Source organism: Scomber japonicus, chromosome 13 (assembly GCF_027409825.1).
Source record: "Scomber japonicus isolate fScoJap1 chromosome 13, fScoJap1.pri, whole genome shotgun sequence".
Classification (NCBI taxonomy): Eukaryota; Metazoa; Chordata; class Actinopteri; order Scombriformes; family Scombridae; genus Scomber; species Scomber japonicus.
Window position 1 is genome coordinate 14,966,516 of NC_070590.1, and position 27,035 is coordinate 14,993,550.

Here is a 27,035-nt window from a genome sequence, read left to right on the forward strand (position 1 = left end):
AGAATCCTCGCATATTATGTAATTAGTATAGAGGATGTACCTAACTGTGATAGTTGGATTTTCTAATCAGAGGCAATGAGTGAAAAGCACAGACAGTCTGATGAGAAGATAACAAGTAGAGGAGTTAGAATGCAAAAAAACAAGTTTGGGGGGAGGATGCCGCCTTGAATCTTGACGCCTTGCCCACGAAGAAGAAGAGGAAGAAGAAAGATGAAAATTTAGGTTGGGTGGTGGGTGAGGAAAAAGGAGGAGGGGGGTAGATTAGACACACTGCATCATTTAAGTACTGCGGCTGATGTAATTTCCTAAACACCATAATTGGTCATCAATGCCACCTAGAGCTGTGAAGAATGGCTAAATGAAAACACACACACTTCCCCATGGGACAGGTTGTAATGTTTCAGTGAAACCTTAATTGCTCGGACCTCACACCTTTCCTCTCTCTCTCTCTCTCTCTCTCTCTCTCTCTCTCTCACTCTCTCTCTCTCTCTCTCTCTCTCTCTCTCTCACACACACACACACACACACACACACACACACCTGGGAGGAGTGTAGCTCCGACTGAGCGCCACACCATCGCATATTTCCCGCTCACCTATACACAATCGCACCTCTGCTGCCGTGGCCCCCATGTGGCCCCTCCCTTACCGGACCGGACCGATAAATGGGTTAACTGTGTCACCGGGAGTAACCGAGATATATGCACCGGGAGCGTCGGGAGATCCCTTCCCGTCCCTCCGCTGCGCTCAAAGCTTTGACCGGGCATCAACCTTTCCTCTCAGCCGTGTTGATTTCGACAAAGTAGATTAAATTTAGATCAAGATAAATCATTTTTTCAAGAGGCGACCGGCAACAGCAGCACCACCGGTTTCCAGACCCGTGGGCGGCTGGGTGGCGTCCGTCTGGGCGAGCTGATAGGACGAAGATTTGGCACCTACCTACCAACTGCTTCATCCCAACAACACCCCAAATTCTCAAGATATGGCGATGAGAAGTGAGATGTAGAAGACGAATGGGAGGCCATTCATGTGGGTCTGGGCTTCAGCTGAAAGGGACAAATTCTTTCTCCACCAACACCATCACCATCATCCTCCTCCTCCTCCTCACCTAACCAGTTGATATTTTTTAATAACTATCCAGAAAGTGTGGAGCACATGACACACTGGTGAATCCCCAGGACAGGTCTAACACACAGACTGAATGAGTCCATCTTTGGCTGTCGGGCGGACTCCTCAAGAACACAGGACGGATGCAAACAGGCTAAACACATCTTGGCAATTCAAAAAAACACCCTCAGCATCTCCGCCAACGGTGTTATAGCAGAGCGGGGTGAATCTCACACCGGGGGACCAGTCCTTTCACAGGCAGGTAGGCTATACCCCTACTGCTAATTAGTGTGACACCTCTTGGTTGGCGTGTTAAAGGTGATAAAGGTGATTACCACGACCGACCACCCATGCGTCGGTTCCGCTGATGGCGACTGCACCTGTTGTAAATGTGGGGACGCTTATGCGTGAGCTTGTGCGCGCGTGTAAAAAAAAAACATACATATATATGTATTGACAAGATGAGCTGTGCTGTTTTTAATGGCTGACAGTCTGACAACACAATGATGCCTGTGTCTATTTGCATTTAGTGTCCGACTATTTCAACTGCTTCTGAAAATGTATTTCCAGCTGCTTGTGTGCGTCGCGTGCGTCAATGCGCGCTGTGTGGGTTTGATCGGTGTGATTAGGTGATTATAGGTTCATCACAAACACACGCCATAAGTGTAATTACAGTATAATCGTCTCAATACGCACCCCATCATACATCATGCTTTGTCGATTTATCACCCGCTCTCCTGTTCACTCAGACTGTAGCAGCTCATATATTGGTTCTGATAAATGGAGACCGGCTGCAATCTAAAGCCAAATTGTATTCATTCTCATTGCCAGATGCTCTAAAACTCCACAGTCATAAAGCGTGATGGCCAAATCTGTCACCCGCCTCACAAACATTCATCATCTGATACCCTAGGGGAGACCCGTCTGTGGATGGTAACGGATAGAGGGTAGACGTGATGGACGGTGGGTGCGAGCATTTTAGGGGGGTGGCGCGCATGAGTGTCTGTTTTTTTGTTTCTTGTTTTCTTAATTCTCTGACACCCCATTCTCGTTGCAATGAGGGTGACATGTAACAGCAGCTTGGAGCAGCAGGCGGTGTGAGTCCAGCTGCGCTCCCTCCGCTGCAGATGTGCGCAGCGTGTCAGAATATCACGGGTGTCCAACTCTTTTCCCGTCGGCTGGGTCTCTTTTAACATCCAGAAGATCAAGGGCGCACACGTCCACGTCTGCTCTGCAGGGGCTGGTGGTGTAGCACCAGAGCAGTTACAGTTTGGGCAAGAGCAGTTGTTGGGGCTGGACAGAGCTTGTTGGATGACCCAGGCTGACCTCCGGCAGGGGTGGCTGTAGGGGACAGGATGCACAGCCCATCCAGCACCTCTGTTGATGAAATGTTTTTAGAGTGCAGCTTTGATGGGTAAGAAAGAGACAGCAGATATCACAGCTGTGTAGTGGCTGCCTATCTTTGCCCAAGGTGACTTCAGTTGGATAGTGACAATGTCACATTGAGCAGAGACAGGAAAGCAAACACAGCAAGTTATTTCATTTCCATTAATCATTTTCATTATTGGTTTAGCTGTAAATCTAATAAAAAGCTATTTCATTGTCTGTTGCCTGTTGAGGTGACACATGTCCTTCTTTGATGCGTAAATATCGTCTCCTGTCTAATTCTGTTGGGCTTTGTGGTCTATAGCAACTAAGAGATGACAAATCGCAGAGTGCAGTTTACCTTTATAAAGCACTGCTGCTGCTTCAACTGATTAGCTGTGGTCTCTCATTATTTTTGGCAGGTGGCAGGGGCCTTATCTCCAAAACAGGAGAAGACAAGAAGAGCCAACTGATGCTTTACTGGCTATAGTAAAAAGAGAGCAATTTGTTGATTCATTTTGAAGTCTGCCTGTCCATCTAACAGATCTCAAACACATCAGAGAATCCTTGGATGCAGTTAAATCACACAGTTATACATGTTTTGATGGTAATTTGGTGGCTGCGACAGTAGTAACAACCTGTTTTCTTTGATGTGGTGGATACGGCTTGATTAATACTGTAGTCTATTCTGGCTTGTGATGGCAGAGTTGTGCGTAGCAGTTGGGAAAAACACTGCTGTGACCCTTCAGCTCATTCCTGCCATTCTGCTAATGCATTTCTCTCCATGGGGACCGGAGGAGGTGAGGGAAAAACATGATTCTCCTTTCTCCCCTTTCCCAGCTTTTGGCTAAATCTCTGTTGCTCTCTACTTCCCTTCATCTCAGCCTTTTCTCTCGTTCAGGCTCAAATCCGTTCTGATCACTGTACTGCAGATTTTAAACTCGGGCTCCCTGGAGTGCAGATGACCCCACGGTTCAAACACTGCCCGTCAGCCCACTTTCATTTGCTCCTTTCATCCCACCCCCCATATCACCTGTCTGTCTGTCTGTTTATGCATTTTCAACACTCCTCTTCCTGCACTGAGCCAGTCAATGAGGCTTATCAGATTGAGATTTTCTGCTAAAGCTTGTCCTTGTCAGCTCTCATGTCCGTCTCTGTGACAACAGTCTGTGTTTTCACAGGAATAAAAAACAGAATCCAAAAATATATGGAAGGAAACTGGAGAGAGTGATAGTGAGAGAGAGGAAAGGGTTTGATGTATGTGTATGCATGTCTGCTGGTTTTGCCATGAGTGAGTGGGTGTTTCTGTCAGTGGAACAATTGAGAGCAGATGGACTGTTAAAATATATTCTCATATTCATTTCATATCATATGTCTTATTAATTTGTCGACTGATGAAATAATTGCTGGGTACCGTTTAATTTGGGGCGCTGAAGAAATTGAGGATCTCAGCCTGTTGCAGCTCATTAACAGCTATTAACTGTTCAACATTGTTCTTATTCATCGTTCTTATTTTTGGCATTCTTTTGTAAATCTTGACTCAATTTCCCCGTGAATATATTCACTTGTAAATGCGCAACTGATCAATACAGATCAAACTCTATGCATCATAGCTCATTCTCTTGTGCTCATCGCCTCCACCTCCACAACAAACCCACCAACCCCACTCAAAGAGGAGAAAATAATTATGGCACACCTCATTTGCATGCATCTTCCCAACAGGTACACACACACACACGCACACACACACACACACACACACACACAAACTTGTCTTAATACATGCACAGACATTCGAGCACTGATGCACCAACAGAAATCCAAACAGGCACATGAATTCGTTCATTTACAGTTTCTGTGGAAATGCACCCCAAAATAAACTTTTTTATGTATGCAAATGTTCATGCATGAATTCTTATTTATTTACTCACTTGAATACATTCACTTGTATGCACAACAAATGAATGGTACACATCAAGAACCTGCATGCGTCATGCTGCAAATACATAAATGCAACAAAAAGATACACATGCTGTAAAATCTGCAGTATCTGTACATGCATCACCACAAACCAGCTTAGAAAACCAGCATCTCATGTAACAACTATATGTACATATTCATGCACAGCCGAAAGTCTAACTGTCCATCATTGAAAATAAATTGTCAGGTGAAAGGTGATGCTATGCTGTAGTTATATTTTTAAAAAGACCAAGGCAGAGACAGTTTGTAAGCTAGATCTCACTTAATTGGTAATATTGGTAGTTTTATTGGTAGTTTTTTTAGTTTTTACATTTTGTGCGGCCTGGCACAAAAATGTTTTTCAGTGATTCTTTCGGGTGTTTTATCTTCCGCAGAAAAACTTCAGAATAAGGACTGCAATCCCATTCTGTGTTGTAAAACAAACCTGAAGCCATGCGAGGTAAAACACAGTGGGGAGGCTGCCAGTCTTCTTAGTGATGGTTGTATTTGTTCATTTAGTTAAATCTCAAAATCTGTGTAAATCTCAGAATTAATGCTGCAATATGTCATTGACATTGTATACAAATATTACTCTTAAGAGAGTTTATTCTGTACCTTTCTTGAAATGGCAGATAATAATTGGACACTGATCCAAGAATGAGACCACAGTGTGTGAATCTCCCATGAGCAACAAACACAAATTCCCCCAAAACACTTAGCAGTGCTGGCATCATAAATAACAGCCACCATTAAATCCAGACCTTTCCCAACCCTGTCTATCTTCCACAAAAACGATTTAACTTGTGTGGGGAGGTTGTTATGCAGCGACCCCTCTGCAGCTGGGGATGTGCTCCTGAGACAACTGCTGTACCCATCCACACTAAACATTTACATGACCAGTCCCCTATTGGTAAAGAGCCATCCAAACCTAACAGGGGATTCATGGGTCAAGAGAAATGGCCACCCCAACCAAGGCTTTGTAAATCAAATGGCCCAACACGTACCAGGTTTGAAGTAACTCAACTAAAAGGGGCTAAACAAAGTTAAGTAAATAAAACAGGGGGCAACTGCTGCTCCTCTACTCCCAACCTCACCAAACAAACAAACATTTCTTAAAAAACTTGTATCCAGGGAAGAAAATAATGTGAATAAACTGTGTATTCCACATTGACGAGTAAAGACATGCTAAGACACGCTCACACAAAAATCATGTGGATACTGCAACACACCCAAGGTTTTAAACAAGACAGGCAGACAAATAATCCTACAAAAAGCCAATTAAATTGGCTCAAATTTACAAGGGATTACGTTTAGCAAAGATAAAGCCCTCATTTGTCACACTCAGGATAGGCTTTAACCTTACTAAAAATTGTGGACAAATTCCCATTTGTCAAAAACTGGCTCAGACTCAGCGACAAAAAGGGAATCATACATGAATAAAGTTTACTTATTGTTAATTTGAGATAAAATATAATGATAATATTAGTCTGCTGGGTCAGTAATGAATGTAGCGTGAGTGATGCGTGCAAACAGAACACTAAAACCTAACCCATCTGGCTGGTGGTGTCCTGGGAGGAAGAAAAGACAAAGAGATTAACAAGGAAGCAACACTAATAGGCTACCCAGGTGCTGGTACTTTCCTGACGCCCTCCGCAACCCCACCCACCGACTCCTGAGCCAGGATGCCAAACCAACCTCACAAGCAGAAGGCAGAGCGGGGGACAAAGCGGTTTGCATCCTTGTTGGCTGAAACTCACGTCTGCAGAACAGATATGAGAGATGTTGCCGTGGTGACCTGAGTACCTTTAGTGCGCAGGTGGGACAAGAGTAGAACCAGGAGCAGATGGACCAATGAATACATTTCTTCAGAACTCACAAACTATGAGCACACATACACAGACCTCTCTGCACACCCAGTGTTTGCTGTCTATCTCTGTTTCATGCACACATACACACAGCCATCTTCACACCTGGTGTCCTATACAAATCATCAAAGCATCTATCCCACGGGTAACCTTTTATTCTATCTTTGTTTCTGTGCTTGGTTGGTGTCCCTCTTTCTCCCTTGGCTTCGATTCCAACATCCACAAAGGGATTTAAGTCTCAAATAATAGAGAGGAGAGGAGAGGAGAGGAGTTGTTTATACTTTGACCATGTCTCATGTGACAAAGACATCACTGCTTATCTTTATTTTTCCTGTCTGGCAGTGGCCCGCTCATGAAACACTTTCGGGATCACTATCCTTTCCTTCCTTGCTATCTCTCTTCTTTCTCTCTATAACCTTGTCTCAGTTCATTCAGTTCTACGTGTACTATTGGCAGGAATATTACATGAAACATATTGCCAAAGTGTCAAAATATAACGCTGGGGAAACCCTCGGCGGAGCGACTCTCATGAATCAAAGTAGAGAATCGCTCTGATCATACGACAGCAGGGGTTGTTGCTGATTGATGCCCTGTCAAATCCTGGGGTCTCTTGGTGAGGTGTTGGGTGGCACTGGGGATTGTCTGGTGGAACAAGAAGTCAGCAGATCTGACGGGGGGGGATTTGGATGGAATGATAGCGAGTGACAGGACTTTAGTAGTTTTCCTCTGTGGACCAGGGTGACTGAACAAAAACTGAGCAGGGGGAAGACAGTGAGAGAATGATTGTTTGATACTGCCACGTTCCTGCTTGTGCTCTGATGGTATTTATCAGAACAATAAGAGTGGAATATTTTTTTGTGGTTCCATTGAATTATAATGTGATTACATAATTTGTCACGGTGATTCTGCCACAAGGAGACAGCAGTTTCTCCCAGAAACGAGCATTAGCAGAGTACAGGGAACAATGTTCCCTCTGCTAGAGATTGTGTTTCTAAAAAGGGCTCATGCCAGTTTGAATAGACATGTACACAATGAGACACCTTTATTTTGTTTTGCTTTCACACTCACAGTCACACATACACACACAAATACACACAGTCTAAATAAACATGTGTCTGTGTTTTTGCTCTGTAGGGAGAAGATGCCATTCCATCATGTGCGGGCGGGCCTGCTCTATCCAGACAACTACCTGAGCAGCTCCCTGACGGAGGGCAGTGAAGCTTTCCAGCTCACCAGCATCTCCACAGAGGAGCTGGGAGGTGAGTGCGGTGGCTGATGGAGTGGGGGTGTGGGGTAGAGTGTAAGGTACTTGCAATTAATGTTTCACTACTGGAACAATGCAGTTACAATGCTCCAATTCTCTCGGGGAAAAGTTTTTCCATTTAACCATTGTGCCAGCGCTTGACTTGATGCATTGGTTTCCAATTATGGTGCTTAGGAAATATAATCAGTCAATATAATCAGTCACAGGACTCAAATTGAAGTAATGCCTAAGCGAAATAGCCTATATATATATATATATATATATATATATATATATATATGTATATATATATATATAGGCTATTTCGCTTAGGCATTGAATCCTAGTTCAAGTCTAGTCATATATATATGACTAGACTTGAACTAGGATTCACTGAAATTGGGATTCTCATTCAAATTTTAATTTTCTTGATGAGGATTGATGTCACTGGCGCTCATTGACAATTTGATCTACAATAAAACCAAAAATATAAGTGTATTGATGCATTTGTTAAACACAAGTATATTATTTTACATTTATCTTACATGGCCTGGTTAAACTATGGATAGATGTATTAATGTAGTTTTTGTGATTTCAAAATTATTAAGTCATTTTACCAAGTCCTCTAAATATGACAGATTCAGAAATAACCTATATGAGTATTTTCTGATACTTTAAAGGAAGATAATAATGTATTACAACTTGGGCTTTAATTTCATGGCTCTGGCCATCAGCACAATTGGTTATGATGTATTCATTGAAGTCAGTGCTTAAGATCTCAGAACGTGGAAACATCAGTTAAAAATTGAGGCAGCAGTAGTCAGACAATCAAACAAGTTATAAACCAATCCCAGGTTGGTCACATTTATTCTGATGCTATTGTTGCTATTGTTGTGTGCACTCAAATAAAGTTTAGCTAACCTAATAAAATTGCTCTCATCTTTTCCTGTATTATCATCTCACCACTCCTGTTTGTAACCTATTGATAGTATATTTGCCAGATCTCAGCATTTACTTTGGTTCCAATACCTCCGATATTATCGGCCGATATTTACTTAAAAATGTAATATCGGAAGTATCGGTATCAGGTTTTTATAACCGATGTTTGTTCTGTAGGCTTCAGCATTTCCGAGTCTGCATGAACGCAGCATGGGGCGTTTACCGGCGCACGCTTGATGACGTATAACAACTACAACACGCTAGACTCTTCGTCGCTAATCGTGGCGAACAAGTTCATAGCGTCCACCGCCATATACACGAACACACAAACCAGAAATGAGGTTTACCTCCTTGTTGTCATTTTCTCTGTTATGTTTTCGGCGAGTCGCCTCTGTGAAGTCACCGTCAGAGTCCGATGGGTCCTATCTGGGTCCTACTCTGCGAGTGAGAGGACGTTCCTGTAAAGGTCCCGCCTCCAGAAACGGGGCTTATGTCTGTGGTTTGGAACTATTTCCAAGTGCGTCCTACGGATATCGTAAATTTGCAATTTGCAATGACTGCAAAGCAGCATAATAAATATGGCAGTGGCATATTGGCACTTTTTTCCATAACTTAAGTTGAAGTTGTTCTCTTATTTTGCACAGACAGTGTTTACATTTGGAAAGCCATGTTGCATTTATGTATGCATCCAGTGGGGCATTACAATAAAATTAGGCATAATGTGTTAATTCCACAATAGGAGATAATGTTATTGTTATCGAACAGTTTTGGTGTAAAAAGCCTGCATATATCGGTATCGGGTGATATCGGAAATTAAGAGTTGGGGAATATCAGAATATCTGATATCGGCAATATCGAGCATCCCACGTTCCAATAACTTGCAAGGAACCCTAGTTCTCCTTTAAATATATTGACACAGAGGTGTTAGTGCCGTTTTTTGGACAAAACTGTCAGCAGCTTAATGCTGTATTTTGGGTCATGTTTGAGGCTTTCCTGTGAATTCAGTAAGTGCACATATTTCCGACACGGTTTGCTTTGGTTGAGGAATAAACAGCTAATCCTGTCGCTGTGTTATGAGTGTGTTTCTGTCTGAGGGTGTATGTTTGTGTTTATACATATTGCATATTGTTTGCTTGAATGAGCTTTGGTATGAAGTACTTTGTTGCATAAATCTTTTAATCCAATGTCCCTCATGCACAACTCGACTGGTCAGCGACTGCACCGTCTCATCTCAATCATTAGTCTGTTTGGCTTCTGTGTTTTGTTTGTCAAGGGTAGCGAGAAGGGTAAATCAGTTTGGACCTATGTAGAGCTATTATATAAATTGAAATTGGACTGTAGGACAGCATACATTATGATGAGGCATTATCTACACCTTGACAGCCACAGATCCAAAGCAACCAATGGGATTGTTTGATGTGGACAAAACATCCGTGCTGTTTGCTGCCAGCATTTGAAAACTCCTAATCCCACTTCAGAGAGATGCTGAAGGTTCTTCTAGGATCATCTGTTAGCGCAGATAGAAGGCTAGTTAATCACCCCTGTGTTGGATCGCCGCTGTCCTCTTCTCTAGTTTTGAGGCGTTTCATCAATCACAGTGAGAACATGTACAGTCCTGGGGGTTGACTTCGTAATACACAGCTGCACACAGGCAGGCAGGCAGACAGGGCTGCATGCTTAAACACACACAAGCACACAGATACACACACATGCACACACACACACACACACACACTAACACAGACACACACTAGGCATTGCACAGTAATACATCAGGGACCAGCTCATTCGTACCCTATTGAAAATGTACTCTTCACTGGTGAGCTGCATACAAATACATCTCACTTTGTTTCGGGAGGCCGCACATTCAACTGCATTCCCAATCCCTTGCCTCTGATTCTCACTTTATTTAGTGAGAGAGAAAGGGAGGCAGTGGCACGGTGCTCGAGTCTAGTTATCAGCCATAGGGGATATTTACAGGCTTAGATGGGGGCTGCGACTGAACTTGGGCTCTCTCGCAACTGACAGAGCAAAGACAGGCATAGGAGACAGATCTGAGACGGACTTATTACACAGAGGAAGGAAGGAGCAGCATGTCAGGACGAGAATATTAATGACACACAGCCTGAGAGAGACAGAGAGAGAGATGAACTTCATGTAAAATTCATTGTTTCAGTTAGGAAAAGGATTAGTCTAGGGGAAATCGTGATTTAAATTCCATCGTGCAGCCGGCTATTACTCTTTTTGGTTGTGTTTCTCCTGTAAAGATTTACCCAAATGCTGAATGCCAGCTGATGATACCCTCCCCCTCCCCCCTCTGTAAAGTGTAAAGATCCACAGAAAAATTGAGTTCTCTTCTGTGAAAAATGTTGAATGAAGTCTTGGAAAGTCTGTCTTCGCTCTGTGGTCTTTATCGTGTCAATAACTTCGATCACCTCCACTCCAGCCCAAAACCCCCGCCTCCCTCCTTCCACCTCTTCTTACATGATGCCGAGTGATTGACAGGTAATTAGCCGCAGATTGACCAGGGTATTATGTAAGAAGGTCCTCAGAGGTTTAAGTTATTCTGCACGTTCACTAACAATTTCAAGTTAGAAGGAAGCCTTTTATGTAGGAGGAGACAGCCGGAAACACACTTGGCAATGGTGGTAGTGATTGTGTGGAGGGACCAGGACTGGTCCCTCTGGGTTTGTAAAATACAATAAGTTTATAAAGATGTAAGAGAGGCAAGGAGAGTGAGGGAGGGAGAGAGATTTAGATAGATAGATAGAGAGAGAGAGAGAGAGAGAGAGAGAGAGAGAGAGAGAGAGAGAGAGAGAGAGAGAGAGAGAGGAGAGAGGGAGGGAGAGCGGGAGATCACCCTCACCTTGATTTGTCTGAGAGAAAGGCTGCAGCACTTCCAATTAATGAGAAAACCTGTTATTAGCGCTAGGGAAGCTCCTTTAAATACCATCTACAGACCTGCAAAAATCTGTTACTCATTTATTTCCTCTCACGGGTCAATCTATCTCACTGACACAATGTGATGTCCCACAGTTACATGCTTTCTATGAGACTGAACACACAGACACACATATAAAATATTTTGTAGGCCTAAGTCTTTGAGACATTTTTATGGCTACAGTGTGTTCAAATCAAAAGTCCTTTAACCTAAATGATGAAGTAGATAGTTTGTTGTTGCTTTGCAAATCAACCCATATAAGCATTTCTCTTCTCACTGTTTGATAATTCTCTCCAAAACGGTGACAAACAACCTTTATAAGACGAGTCATACGAGCATCACTGACATGGCTGAACCTGCAATAACTGACAGCAGAAACAAAGCTTTGAATACAACACTGACACATTTTTGCCTGTTAAATTGATAGGTTGAACTGGTTAGCAAAAAGATGCACATTTACTAATATTTACTCCACTTTCAGCTCTGTTTTGGTCTCCACCAACTCCATTTTCTAAATACTCCACTATGTTCACCAGTTAGTCACTTTCTGTGACTCATTTTGGTTTTTTAAAGCTTTTTTTTTTGCTGAAAACAGCTGTCTGCTGTAGCTGAAAATTACACTATGAGAATGAAACAAAGCAGTAAATTGTGGGCTTTAGAACCAAAGCAATGGCCTGAAAGTTGCTATAAAGCTACATAAATAATTCTGTGATCATTTTCTGCACATTAATCACTCAATCAATACCTTTCAGATGTGTTAATGTATCCATGTAGGTTCATTATTCATGTAAAGATGCCCCATGGAGCTGTTTTGTAAACAACAACAAAAAAAGTTTACATTTAGATGTTCTCACTAAAGCATATTGTGCGCATCGTTGAGGTCCAGCAAGCATGTTGGGTACTTTTGGCTTTGCGTAAAACATATGCAAATCCAATTCTTCAAAATATTTTAAGTCATGCAATGTCTGCATCCACATTTGTCTGCGTTCATTCTTCTTCTTCACTACCCTTGCAGGTGCATTGCTACACCTCTTTGTGCATTACCGCCACCAACTGTCGATCAGTGGAATAGCCTGAAAGCGGCAGCTACTGTATAAGCAAAATGTGGCCCCACTCATAAAAACATTGCTCATTAGTGCTACTAGTGGTTTAAAAACTCCACAGAGTGCCTTTAGAGGCATAAAAAGTAGTTGTTTGAGTTGAGGAAATGATCTTCGTCATCGTTAAAAGAACAACAACTACAAGAACAACACTGACTGTTGAAAGGATATGCAAACAGCTTTCCCCCATATCAAAGTCTCACAGTTTGATGATCCAATCATCTAGCCTGACCTCCTCTCTAAGAGGTTTTGTGGTGCTATAACAACGTCACGCTCCTTCTGCTTTTGCTCCAATGAAACAACTGTCATTATTCACATGAGCAGATCCTTGTTTGGAAAACGTAAACATAGGGCATTTTAAGTTTTGAACAAATGAATGTACAAACAAGGACAGCCTTGTTACAATTTATAATGTAACAACCAGTGTGATAATGTATGTGTATACATATATAACACAAAGATCAAATGCAAAGAATGTCAAAGGAGAGAAAAAAAAACCTTTACAGACTAGACGAAAGTAGAAATATTGCACTGTAAAAATGAAAAAAAAAAACTTTCAATGACATTATGAACATTTCACAGAGTAGGTCACAGCATTTCAATAATGAGATGAATAAGATGGGACACACAAACACACACACACACACACACACACACACACACAGGATGGAACAGTGAAGTCCCTCAATCAATTAATTCCCGACCTTGGTTTTTTTAATGGCAATAAAGACTCAAGATGAAGAGATATTTTCATCTGCTATGATGAGCCCTCAACCTTTCAGACAAAACAAGGAGAAGGAAAATAAATGAAAAAGCAAAGTGCAAGACATTTTCACATCTTACACCACACATGTAGCAACCTTGTCCTGAACTAACCCATACATCAACAGAAACATCAAACAAATCACATTTAACTCCAGTCAAAAAAAGACAGATAACCATAATATAAAATGTTTTTGTTGATATTACACACAAGCATATTCATAGGTAACAGTAAAATGTATAGATTATGTTTTTTGGACTTAAATCCCCAAAAGAAAGGAAGAAAGGATCAAATTAGTAATGAGCAGTGTTATGATGTGTGTTTATTGTGCAGAGATCCGTGAGGCGTTTCGTGTTTTGGATCGGGATGGGAATGGTTTCATCTCCAAACAGGAGCTGGGAATGGCCATGCGCTCACTGGGTTACATGCCCAGCGAAGTGGAGCTGGCCATCATCATGCAGAGACTGGACATGGATGGTGAGACTACATAAGGACACACACTTGGGTGCATGCACAGATCAAGCCTGCAAACACACAAAAATACAAAAAGGTTTTTCATTAAGTGTGTGACACATAATGCATGTGTGATGTTTGTTTATAGTTGTTTCTGTATCAAAATATGCCTTGAAAAAGTTTTTTTTCCATCCAAATAAAGCAAGTTATGAAAATCTCTTAGGAATAGATTTGAATGTAATACAGATGAAAAACACTGTTGAATAATGTCCAAAATGCAGAACTTAATGTATCTTTCACTTTCTTTGGGCCAAATGTGATTAAAGCTTAATAATATTCCCTTAAAACTGTCTGTAAACTGCCTTCAGAGCAGCAGGTGGTTAAAAAAATTCCATTGGAGACAATAAAGAGATAACCTGTTTTCTTCTGCACCTTCAACTCCAGCTCCGCTTCACAGAGGACTGCAATTACTCCTAAGCAGTCCCTGCATCACAAACAAGCTAGTCAATCTTTCAGCTGGTTCTTATCTGCTGCTCTTGATTCCACAGCTCCCGGTAAATATCAAAGGTCAGAGCTAAAAGCTTTTTGCTTTTGCTTCCATTGAGCTGCCATTTGTTCTGAGGAGAGACAGTATCGGTCTTAAAATCCCCTACCTCTGACTTCTATCATCTCTGTGTAATTGCTAATGAAGCTTATTATCAGGTTTTAGACAACCTGCACAAGCCTCTCAGATTATTCATTTTATGTCATTAAATCAAATTCAATTAAATCCCTCCTTAAGAAGTCTTGATCTCTTGATCCCTGGCATTATCTTCTTGCCCGTCTTCAGGTTTCAAAGTGGTCTCAATAGTATGCAACATATGATATGTTAATCATAGCATTTTTGAGAAACTGCAGTCTGATTTTTGAACAGAGAACTGACACTTACAATGCTAATTACACAAGGTAATGATTCAATTTACTCTTGTGTAATTCCCTAGTCCTGTTGGAAAGAACTTTGTCATTTGGAAGTAATTTCCTTCCAGCTCCATTTAAGTTAATATTACTGAAAACGTATTTCTCCGTGCATGTCAAATTTGCCTGTAGACAAATTTCACATTTTTTGCATGTTCAGCTAGCCTGCCATACGCTGACTAAAACACTAAACAAATGAAGTTCATTCACTGTAAGTGCCCTCTTATTTCTCTGTTATTACTGCCAAATGATATTATTCCTTCTAGGAGACTTCTTAGAAATTACTTTCAAAATTACAGACCATAGGATGAAGAAGAAAAATGTACCCTACTTACACAACACACTTGTGGAGACTGTTACTAATATTACTTAACATAATGCTACTTATTATAACAAATAATAAACATCATTAAACAGCGCTGTAAACTGGTGGTGATATCAATATTATCCATAAATAGAATAATAAGTCTCTGCAGTAACTCAGTTTATAAAACATGTTGTCGTAAAGATGTTCAGTGAGTACTGATGCCACAGGATGCTGGGTTTTGATTGCTATCTCTAACAACATGCAGCCGCAGAATACATAATGCAAACTCTCACAAGTTGTGTCTTTGGAATTTAAATTGCCAATTGTTGCCTGAATTGTTGCAAAAAAAACAACAACATAACAATATCATAAGTGTTCATGTACACACTCACACAGAGGCACACAATCACACAGGTGCACACACTTTATTTGATAGGTGAATTAGTTCTGATGGTGCATGTGTGTTTGTCATGGATGAAGGCACAACCATCTGTTGATCTGTCTCAGGGTGCTCTTCTTTGTTGCTGCAAACAAGCAAACTTCTGCACCGGTCTAGCTCCGGTCTGACAGCCTTCCTATCTCTGTGTCTGATTTCCTATCATCTCCCTTCATATCTGTGTGTGGGTGCAGGGGACGGCCAAGTGGACTTCGAGGAGTTCATGACGATACTGGGGCCCAAACTGCTGTCGTCCGACAACAGAGAAGGCTTCCTGGGCAACACCATCGACAACATCTTCTGGCAGGTGAGAGACAAAACTACTTCCTCCCAGCTGGCAAAGACTGAGTTTCTCATCATTCACACTCAGTGTATCATTTATCAGTTCCATCTCTAACGCCTCATCTTACTAACGCTGTCTCATCTCTGACTGCACGTCTCAGCAGTCAGAGCCTAAGCCTACATCCTCAAGCACAGCCCTAGTTTCTGCAGGAACTCATACACATGCACACAATCACTTCTAAAGGCAAAAATACACAAGCACGCACACTTTCAGGCCCCCTACCTGCTTTTTCTATTCTTAGGCAAAAATAGACACTTCTTTTTCTTTTGACTCTGGGCCTTGAAGGGAAAGAGACCTGCTGAGAATTAAGAGTGTTTCTTTATGTGGGTTTGTGTATGTTTTCGGGTGCATGTGTGTGTTTATTATTCAGAGTGATGCAGAAGGTATTACCATAATAAAGATTCAAGGGATGTGCCCCTGTATGTAGAATGATATCTGAGCTTGTGCACTTTCAAGTGTCCACACTGGGCTCAATGGTGATGAAAGCGGCAGCTAATCTACATGCTTTTTAATGTGCTCACTTTGTTTTTGAAAATGGTTGTGTTCCTGATAGAACTCTCCTCTCAGAGTGTTTTTGCCTCTTTGGTAAGACAGGCGACAATAATGAAAAGTGCAGAGTTTTGAGCGTGTGTGTGTGTGTGTGTGTGGGGGGGGGGCTTTCAGGAAGCTGTTCTCTGCTTTCCTTCCAGCTTTCCAAATGAAAGAGGAAGCATTTAGAGGGTGACTCACCGAAATGAGTAGGTGTCCATTTTACAGGTTACAAACACATACTGGGCCACATTTACATATAATTCTTTGAAAAAAAACAACAACAACTATTTATGCCATGCAGACATCGGAAAACAATAGAATTCAATACAAAAAACCTGCAGGATAATTTCCGTCTAAATCATGTGAAATAGAACTCCTTTATATAAATGAGACCCACTGAATAAAGGGGAGCAAGGCAAACTACAGCATGCCAGGCGGGGAGGCTGAAAGAGATGAGAGAATAGAGAGGCGAGTTGGACAATATGTGGGGAAGGGGAGGGTTGGGGTGGTGCGGAGGGGATGCCCCACATAAAGATACAGGAATATAAAGGAAAATCACAAAGGGGGAGAAAATGGAAGAAGAGGTACGAAAGACTCTGATTCATGAAGGTCGTAGACATTGTGCGTCTCTGGGGTGATTTTAAAATGTTCACTTCTCACAAAGGGAGAGACAGACCAAAAGAAAACAGGAAGAAGGGGACAGGAAAAGACGAGACGGAAGAGGAGAGAGGGAGAGCCACAATGAAAACAGAGAGCAAAAAAATATAGGAAGGGAGATGAGGAGGAGGCGGAAGAAGATGAGGGGGATGAAATGGTGGGAGGAAGTGTGTCTCTGAGGACTGTGCGAGCAGCGTTTTGTGTGTGTTTGTTGCGTGTGCATGCCTCTGTTTATATTTCACAGATCTCAGAGGGGGACAGGCAGAAAGGGAGAGCTGTTGTGTGGAAAAGAGAAATATAGAAGAGAAGGTGGGCCATAATGACTCAGTTCAGTATGTTCAGATAATATTATTGCACCGTGAGATGTGTGATTGACTTCACTGGGGAGACTGGAGTTGTTTTTTGTGTAATTACATTATGTCCCACTTGTGTGCATTTGTGTGTTGAATCAATTGTGTGCATCGTTATGATTGTATATTGCTTGTTTGACTCAGTGTACCATTGAACTATATGAGAAGCACTGCTGTTTTTCTGTTTATTTTCCACTGAAGCATGACCCGAGTAAAACCTCTGGGAGATTCAAATATCTGCTTTGAAAAACTCCTGACTCAAGTTACCGAATTTCTGCTGACAGTAAATTAGATTTGAAAAAGGAAACGACCAGTCTTCCATTGCAAATTAAGCTACAGCGCCTAAAGATACTCATTTTCAGCAGTTTTAAAAACAACTTTTTGTTTTTTTAGCCAATATTGTCGTTTGTGCAGAGCAAGTGTAAGACAGAAGTCTGTAGAATCTTCTAACGTGTTACAATAGCTGAAAAAACGTTGTGATTTGTTTGAATGAAACCAGCCAGTGTTGTCAGTGGCCAGCCTTAGATTATATTCATTTGACTGATGCTTTTTGTTCAAAGTGACTTTTTCCTACACGTCATGAGCAATTTTGAGGTTCAGTGCCTCATTTAAGGATAATTCCACGTATTAGATTCAGGGATCGACCCAACCATATGATTAATGTCCAACCTGCTCGAGCTACATACACCCCAAGGACCACCAACTAACAAAGCATGTTTAAGCCCATTTATCACAGTCCTAAAGAGGACATAACATGCACATTTCCAGATGTATATTCTTATTCAAATTCTACTGAAATGTCTTTGTATCATTCACAGTTCAAAAATCTCTTAATTTATCTTCTACTGGCTCTTTATGCAGCCCCTCAGTTCAGCCTCTGTCTGAAACAGTCCGTTTTAGCTCCTGTCTCTTTAAGACTCCCCTCCTAATGAGCCCAGTTTGTTCAGATTTGTCATTTTCTGCCGACTCCAGAGGCTAGTAGTAGTCAGATTTTGCATCTTCTTCGCTCTTAAAAAAACAAAACAAAACAAAACTCAAATACTTCTGTACACATTCAAGCCCCTCTTGATCTGAAATATGTGAATGGACAACACGGACACCCAATGGAACAACCTTTTAACAGAGGGGAAGGCTGTTTGTCCGAACAAATGGACTTTATTATGGGGAGGAAGTAGAAAACACATTTAGAGCAGGTTAAAGCCCCGTTGAACATTTTCATCTGACATCATCACTGTATGAAAATAACTGGAAATCACAAAAACCCTTTAAAATCACAACTGGCCATTTTGAAAGCTGCTGTTGTGTTGCTTAGTTACAGGGTGAATTTGAATGACCTAAAAACATGTCAAGGAAAGCTTTTGGTCATAGTTGAGCGTTGACAGTGAGTAGAAAATGGGTAATCAATCATAGTTTCAGGCTTTGTGCGCCCAACATCCACCTTGACATTTTGCAGTAATTTTCAGTAACACCAAAACTCTATGTCCACCCTGGTCAATTAGACAGAGCATTACTTATTCACATAATTGCAAGATCAATGCTGCTTGTTCTTTGAGTGATGACAATTTCTCCAGGCAGCCGTTGGTTTCAATTCATTTGCATAAAGTAATAAAATCAAAGGGGTCTCTTGCTTGTATTATAATCTACTGTTTCTAATTGAACATCAGTTCTGTACAAATTTGTGTTAGTAGTTACATTACAACTGTTAAGACAAAATTATGTCAAGTTACAAGTTTATATTAAAATTTTCTTCTATTAACTTGTAGCCTCCCTCTCAGTAATTTTGTCAATGAAATCAGTAATTGAAGCGAAGGTTGAAGGAAGCAGAATTAAATAGTCACTGTCAGGCTTAGCAATGCCGTCTACATCTGTTGAGAGAGTCTGCAATGCACATATTGATGACCAGTGATGCCAAATGTAGAGTCTTTTTTTTTTTAAACGTGTTGAGTCTCTGTTACATAACAGCTGCCAAATGGTGGATGGTTTTACCCAAAGCACAGCACTGAGAGTAATTATTTTCAAAGTGACCGGAACAGAGCCTGTTCAGTTTCAGCACCTCCACTGTGGAATAGTTTGTGTCAGTTTTATTGAACTTGATGTTATTTAAAATAGATTTTATTACATCATATACAATTGTGGCTGATTCTTTTATGCCCATCTAATTTTTCATTTGTGGTTCACTGTAGCATTTGCTTTCTTTATTATAAATGACTTACCATACCTATATGTGTCCTCAGTGTGTGTGCACATGTAGGTGTCTTTTTGTATACATTTTCCTTTTTGTTAAAGCATTTTTTGGTTTGTTTTTCAAGCAAAAGAGAAGAAATCTTAAACTTGAAGGAATCTAACCCTGACAGCCCTGAACAATAGGATAAAAAGAGTACAGAACAAAAGAAAGAAAAGCCTGCAGGTTGTTACTCTGAGTGACTTTTGAGAAAAGGGTCAGAAGACAAAGCAGGTGGACGACAAGCTTGTGCCTGGAAGGATGGAGTGTGAGCAACTGTTCCTCTGAGTGATGTGTCCTGGCTCCTTCAGTATGTCACCGGTCACTGCTCATGATCCCCCGCTGTTTTCCTGTCACACACACACGCACATACACACATATCACATAATGTAGTTCATTCAGTGAAAGACAAAATGCACTGACAGGCAAACTCTTGAGTTGTCACATCTACATTTGCGTGCGTGCAGGCGTGCATGCGTGCAGGCGTGTGTGTCCTTCAGAGAGTGGGCAAGGGAAGAAATCACTGTTGGTTGGTAACAGGTTGCAGCTCCACTGTGGCTTTTCCCTCTTCAGATAGACAGACAGGAACATTGTACACTCTCGGTGCTCCTGCCCTGAGCTGTCAAGTTGTCTGTCCTGCGGCTGCAGTCCAAGAACTTGTACCTCCATTTTCCTGCAGCCACTCAGGGCTGAGACAACTTTGGCAAGAAGCAGAGCAGAATTCAAGCAGCTTAGTCCCTTCAACTGCTGTTGCCACTCCCTGTTCCTCTGCCTTGAAGTGCAAAGCAAGGTTACATGAGTCAGAGTGCTTAAAGGTCCCATCTTAAATTTTATTTAACTATGCAAATTTAAAGTATAATCACATATGTAATTTAATCATTTTAGATATAGGACTTTTTTGCTGCTGTGTCCATAAATGTCACTGATGCAAACAACCTTAAACAAATAGCATCAGAAGATATTGATAACTGAGTTTAAGGTGATGACAAGTTAAGTGTTTGACACCGATTTTGTGTTGTTTAAGACACCAATTTTTTAAACATCTATAAAACGGGGCAGAAGGTTCCATATCCTACATTTAGGTGGTGGAAAAGCACTTTTATTTACATTTTGACAGTTTTTTCTTTTCTCTGTCTAAGGTGCTTATGATGCTGCAATTTTAAATATTTTTTGTTGTTTTTCCTGTGTAGGACTGCTCTTTTATCTTTGTCTCCTCCAGTACTCCTTTGCTATTTCAAAAAGAGAATCCGCTTTTGTGTGTTTGTGTATGTGAGAGAAACATAGAATAAACAGAGAAAACCAAGACAGCTATGAAGCCATTTACTGAAGGTGATAGTGTGTGAAATTCTTTATTTATTGCAATACTCCAGGTTTGCTATTAATCTTGTGCATGTTTGTGCTGTACCTGTAGGCTTCCTGTGTGTGTGTGTGTTTGTGTGTTTGTGTGTGTGTGTTTGTGTATACATCCACATGCATGTTTCCATAATTACAGTACAGTGTAAATCACTTGGAAAGGCGGCGTGGTTAGGTTAAAATCAATACACATTTGGCTACACATCAGTGCACATAGAAGCAGAAATGCAATAAATAAATAAATAACCAGCTCAATAATCCTGGTATAATGAAAACATAACATATGTGTTTGTTTGTGTGTATGTTTTATGCATTGGAATATCTTGATTGCACTCCTCTGATTGCTGTTGTAGTATTGAAATATGACATATCATTACAGTGGTGTGTAGAGCGTGTTAAAACAATAATAAATAGGCCTGGGTATCATTTAAAATGTTTATGGTACTTAAAACAACAAACAATATTTTTTTCAATATCTTACTCTCAAGGAATAGTTTGACATTTTGGAAAATATGATTACTCACTTTCTTGCTGAGCATCAGATGAGTCTGTTAAATATATACAGCCAGAAGGTGGTTAGCTTAGCGTAGCAGGGGGAAAATGTAGTCTGGCTTGGTCCAACGGTAATCAAAGGGTGCCTACCAGCATCTCTAAAGCTCACAAATTTACACCGTAGGGTAAAAATAACAGCTTGTAGTTTTATAAGGAGTTGTGTGGTGGAACTATTTGTTGGGCAGGTGAAGTGACTTTGCTGGTTGCCTGGCAACCTCAAGGTGACTATTCACTTAAACACTTAATAAACTGCAAATCTGACCTAGTGTTTAAAGTCAAGTTTCAGTAATTGATGGGTTTTGATTTTGTTCAGTATCAAAAAAGTCCTCGTTACAGAATTTGAACTTGGCTAGATTTGCTTTGTCACACATGAAGTCTTGTTTTTAGCTTAAAGCAAGAGTCGAATTATTATTTCCTCGCTGAAATGAGCATCTCCTCCTCTATCACAACTCTTTTACATCTCCACCAGCACTGTCTGCCAGTTCTGTTTTCTCCATCTGTCCCCCATTACTTACTTCATCTTCAATTTCCTCTGACCTCGCCATACTTTCCTATTTTCTCAACTTACAGTATCTCTCTCCTCCTGTCTCGATCAACCCCCTATTTTCATCCTCTGTGCCCCGTCTGCCTCAGTATGTCCATCTGTTGTGCTAAACCAAGCGACTGATTGTACTTGAAGCTGTCAGTGAGGTAAATAATCTAGACACATGCTCGCAGGTTTGAGGATGGTGTGTGTATGTGCATCTATGCATTAGAGGGGGTCGGGAGTCTGTTTTGGACGTACTGTTTCAGAAGGTTAAACAGGGGAAAGGAGAGAGGTTAAGCATCGGACTGCCAGTCAGTTTCTTCCTCAGGACCCCTTAAGTCATTTAAAACACAAGCATGCACACCCAACTGAGAATACAATCACCTACATGGGAGTAAATGCACCAGTATATCCATTTTAATTGATATGTCCATTAAGCGCCTATATCAACGTACATGCTCAGGCTTTGCATACTGATTCAGGCACGCAAAAAATCCCAAGTGATGCTTATGTAAACACGCTGCCATTAAATTACAACTGACAACTTTCCTATACTTGTACATCACACATTTAGGCAGTGAAACATAAATTACATATGCCATAATTTCTTGTGGCTTGTACATTTCACACCTCATTCTTATCATCTATATTTATGTGCCCTCATAAAGCCAGTTTGTGGATGACTGTGCCTCTGAATTGATCGCTGTGTGCCCCTGCAGTTTGACATGCAGCAGCTGTCTCTGGATGAGCTGAAGCAGGTGCTGTTCCACGCCTTCCGGGACCACCTGACAATGAAGGACATAGAGAACATCATCATCACTGAAGAGGAGAGCCTCAATGAAACCTCAGGGAACTGCCCTGAGTATGAGGGAGGTAAGGAAGCTGTTCTCGTGGAAACTTTGCAGTTATAAATATATGTTCTTATAAAAAGTCATTTTTGTACTGTATTTAATATATTGTAGGTACTAATTTGACACACAGTTAAGTAAACATATCCATGACCAAAACAATAATCCAAGTAACTAACCGTATCAAACTGTTAAAGGAGTCATTTGGGAATACACATATGCTTATTTGCTTTTTACAGGGAGTTGAGAATCAGAGCAATTGGCTTAGTTTAGCATGATGACTGCAAGCACGGGGAAACTATTTCCACATCTCTGAATTACCACCCACATCTCTTTATTGCTCAGCAGTTCAAATACGTCTAGTGCTGTGCTCATTGACGGATGCTTCTGTTTGTTGGAGAAACAATTAACCAATCAGAGCTCAATTGGCAGGATTAAGAATGGAACATCATCTTCCTACATAGCGAGATAGTTATAGCATAAATGAAAAATGGTGACAGAGAAATGGCAACAAATATGGGTGAGATTGTTGTTGTAAGCTAAATTGACATTTTTAGGATTATTCAATCGTCACGGAAAATGTTAAGTTTACTGCCCTGTGTAACAACTACTGCATCTTCTGTGTCACCTGAAAATTACATGACATTTAATTGGTATGGGCCATAGAGTGTATGGGTGCAAAGTAAACAAGATACCCCTCACCCTCTCGACAAGGCATTGGCCAGAATGAATACAATGTCAGGAATAAATTGAGTGAAACAACACAGCAGTTAATTCTGTTATCAGAAGCAGCTACACACACCTACCAATTCCTCTAAATCTCACTAATCAACAGGTTGTAACTTGTTTGTTTACTCTATGCACAAATGAAGAGTTGCAGTTTAATGGGGAGTTACATGCTGGAAGTGTTTGATTAGTGACTATTGGCTGCTGGGTAATGGCAGCCTCACAGTAAAAATGACTCTAATAAATTATTATCTAGCTACGCACTAATTAAACAAACAAGATGCAACTTTTTAATTAGTGAACTTTTACAGTGGCTCTGGACAGAGGCAGGTTAATTGTTTCCCATTACGTTCAGTCCTTTTGCTAAGCTAAGCTACTTAATGGACTGATATGAGACAGGTATTGATCTTTTCATCTAATTCTCAGCAAAAAAGCGAATAAGCGTACTTCCCAAAATGCCTATTACTTTAAAGCTAGATTATAGACAAACAGACAAATGTACTCATCCATCTGGCATGAATGTAAAAGTGGTGTGCTATAAAATCCCACAGGTTTCATCAAATCTAACAGAAATGAGTAAACAGATAACAAAGGAACAGAGAACTTCACCAAAACAGGAGAAACCTCATCTCTGAAGTCTCAAGTGAAAAAGACAGAGACAAGTGTAGACAAAGACAGGTGTGGTGCAAAGAGCATGTTAAAACCCAGTTACACTCACTCCCATGAGTTTCTTGGAAAAATTCAAGGTAATATCCTAAATTTTTAATTTGCTGCTATTTCAACAAGAATACCCACCACATAGTTTTCATCTAAAAGGTCCCAGTGGAAAGGCCAAGAACACTGAGGCATATTCAAGAAAACAGATGTAATATTTAAATATTAAAATGTGCTAGTGTCAAGGTCAAGCATTAATTTCTTAGAGTTTTTAAGCTCTAGTGCCCAAGTGAAACACTGAGACATAAAACCAAGTTATTTTGCTTTAAGGAGAAGAGGGAAACAAAAGCCCAGATCTGTCTCTCTGTTAGTTTCGGTGAACATCTAGAAATTGCCTTCCTGCTGTGAAACAGCCAACCGAGTCAGACTAGGACAAAGGTAAAGACAGATCACATGCGCTAGCAAACCAGGAAAGTCTTAATGAATCCGTTGGGTGCTGGACTACAGTTTTGGGGAGACCTAGAACGAGACAGCTTGGAGGAAATGAAGAAACTTAGCGGAGAGGGGACAGTAAAGGAGGCGATAAGAGGCTAAAGAAGGGATCAGGGAACTGCTGGCTTGGCACTTTCACAAAGTTTCTGGTGTTGAGGGAAGGGTGTGCTGTGGAATCAGGGAGAGGGAAAAGAACAGTTAAAGATATAGAAAGGGGAGAAGTAGGCACGGGGAGGATGAAGAGCAAATGAAGAGGTATAGAGCCTCTCATGTAAAGATCTGCTGTATGTTTCCCAATGTTTAACCTCTTCAACTTCTTTCTTTAATTCCTGGTTCCTTCCCATCTTCTCTCCTGTCCAGTGGGAAGTTAGCACCAATCCCCTGTTAAATCCACGACTCAGAGCTCTGACTTGATTTATTGATGCAGTACTGTATGTGATTGTAACTAAATGAGACAAGAGAGCTGACAGAGAGGAAGCTTTTGGTTATTGTTCTTTCTGCAAGGCTTGTCAGAGGACACATCTGTCTCTACTCCTCTTCTTCTTTCAATCTTCAGAGATTATGTCTTTGGGGGGAAAATGGGACTCTCAGTCCAAACAGACAGGGTCAGGTAGCAGCACAATATGTTCCACCTTACTCTTCTTTTGTCTTTGTTTTTGCTGCAACATAGCGAATAATTGCCTCAGTTTGTGCCTTTTTATGTAATCATGGTTTTGACATTGGAGAGGTTTCCAATGATAATTTTTTAAATTACTGTCACAGCAATCTGAATACTTTTATACAGACACAAGAAAAAATATCTTTAACTTACACTGTAGTTTGTTGTTTTAAATAGTTACTTCTAGATGTTTTTTTGTATGTTTGATAAGACAAATCAGGGGTCAACTTAATAGCATTATTTAAACATTTGATCAGATAAGACCACCTGAACCATTGAGTGGCTCAGATGTCATCACGACCTGAGTATGGCGCTTCAGTTACTTAGTAACAAGAGGTCGAGATCACCCAATGTCTGTCTCAATTAAAGTATATTCTTTGGCATCAAATGTAAATGGCCCTTGATCTTTCTCCAGCCGTCCACTGATGTTTTTTTTATGCTGCATAAGGGCCTAAAATGCTGGTGCATGACCATATTGTTCAGTAATTGGAAATACCTGGGCCTAATGTTTTCATTTAATTACTTAAAAGAATAGCTTGACATTTTGAAAAATACACGTATTTGCTGTCTTGCCAGGAGTTTGATGAAAAGATCAATACAACTCTGTCTGTCCACTAATTTCCAGCTACAGACGACAGGTGGTTTGTTTAGCTTAACATAACACCTGGAAGGACATAAAACAGCTAGACTCTGTAGAAAATCTGCCAATCAGCACTTCTAAAGATGTTACATCTTGCTTGTACAAAACTATATGTACAAAAATGTCTAGTTGTGGTTTTACAAGTGGGGGAGGACTATTTCTTGGCCAGGTGCAGTGACTTCCTGGAGTCTCCACTGGTTGATTGGAGCAGAAATTCCCAGAAGTCACCTTGTATTTTGTATGAGTTAACAAGATATAACTTCTTAGTGACTTTTAGAGGCGCGGCTTGGTGGATTTTTTAAAACTTTTGGACATAGCTGTTCCTCTGTCTCTAGTCTTTATGTTAAGTCAATTGTTTCCCTCTTTCTGTAAAATGTCAAACTATTCCTTTAAAGTTGCATTGTATTTACTCAATTATTGTTACATTGTCATTAATAAATCAATTGTCTATCCTAATATTTTTTTCGTTTCTCTTCTCTTCTACACATCTCAGTCCATCCCAAGAAGAAGAATCGGCAGACATGTGTCAGGAAAAGCCTGATCTGTGCTTTTGCTATGGCTTTCATCATCAGTGTCATGCTTATCGCAGCCAATCAGATGCTGCGGAACGGCATGGAGTAACCAATTGCACTGTGAGCATGGGGAGTGGACAGAACAGCCATGACCTCGCATCTTGTCTTTGCAGCCAAAGCTGGACCAGCCACAACCCAAGCACTTCTCTGAACAATCAGTTGTATTTTTTATTTTCGTTTAATTTGAACTTACCTTATAGAGGTAGACAATGTGAGTGAAGAGAGATCTGTTTGTTTTGCATTGAAGATGTCACCATGTTACGTATCTGGACTTACTGATCATAAAGAAACTGAACTGGAAAATAGTTATGTTTTTATATAAATTGTAAGAATAAATACACTGTTTTATTTTATCCATTCTTAAGACTAAGAACGCCCTTTAAACTTGATTTTCTAATTACCGAAAATGTTTCTAACATTAATCAGGTGCTTTGAGCCATCCCCGATTTCAAAAGCAAATGATGGTTATTATGGACAACTG

General features: G+C 40.7%; 1 protein-coding gene across 1 annotated transcript; it reads left to right on the forward strand.

Annotated features, from left to right (window-relative positions):
- Positions 1-1,319: 1,319 nt before the first annotated feature.
- Positions 1,320-26,744, forward strand: caln2 (calneuron 2). The gene is made up of 6 exons (XM_053331796.1): positions 1,320-1,368; positions 7,430-7,554; positions 13,615-13,758; positions 15,626-15,738; positions 22,684-22,837; positions 26,476-26,744. Exons 2-6 carry the CDS (start codon positions 7,437-7,439, stop codon positions 26,601-26,603), a joined length of 657 nt encoding a protein of 218 aa, XP_053187771.1. The 5' UTR covers positions 1,320-1,368; positions 7,430-7,436; the 3' UTR covers positions 26,604-26,744.
- The last annotated feature ends 291 nt before the right edge of the window (positions 26,745-27,035 follow it).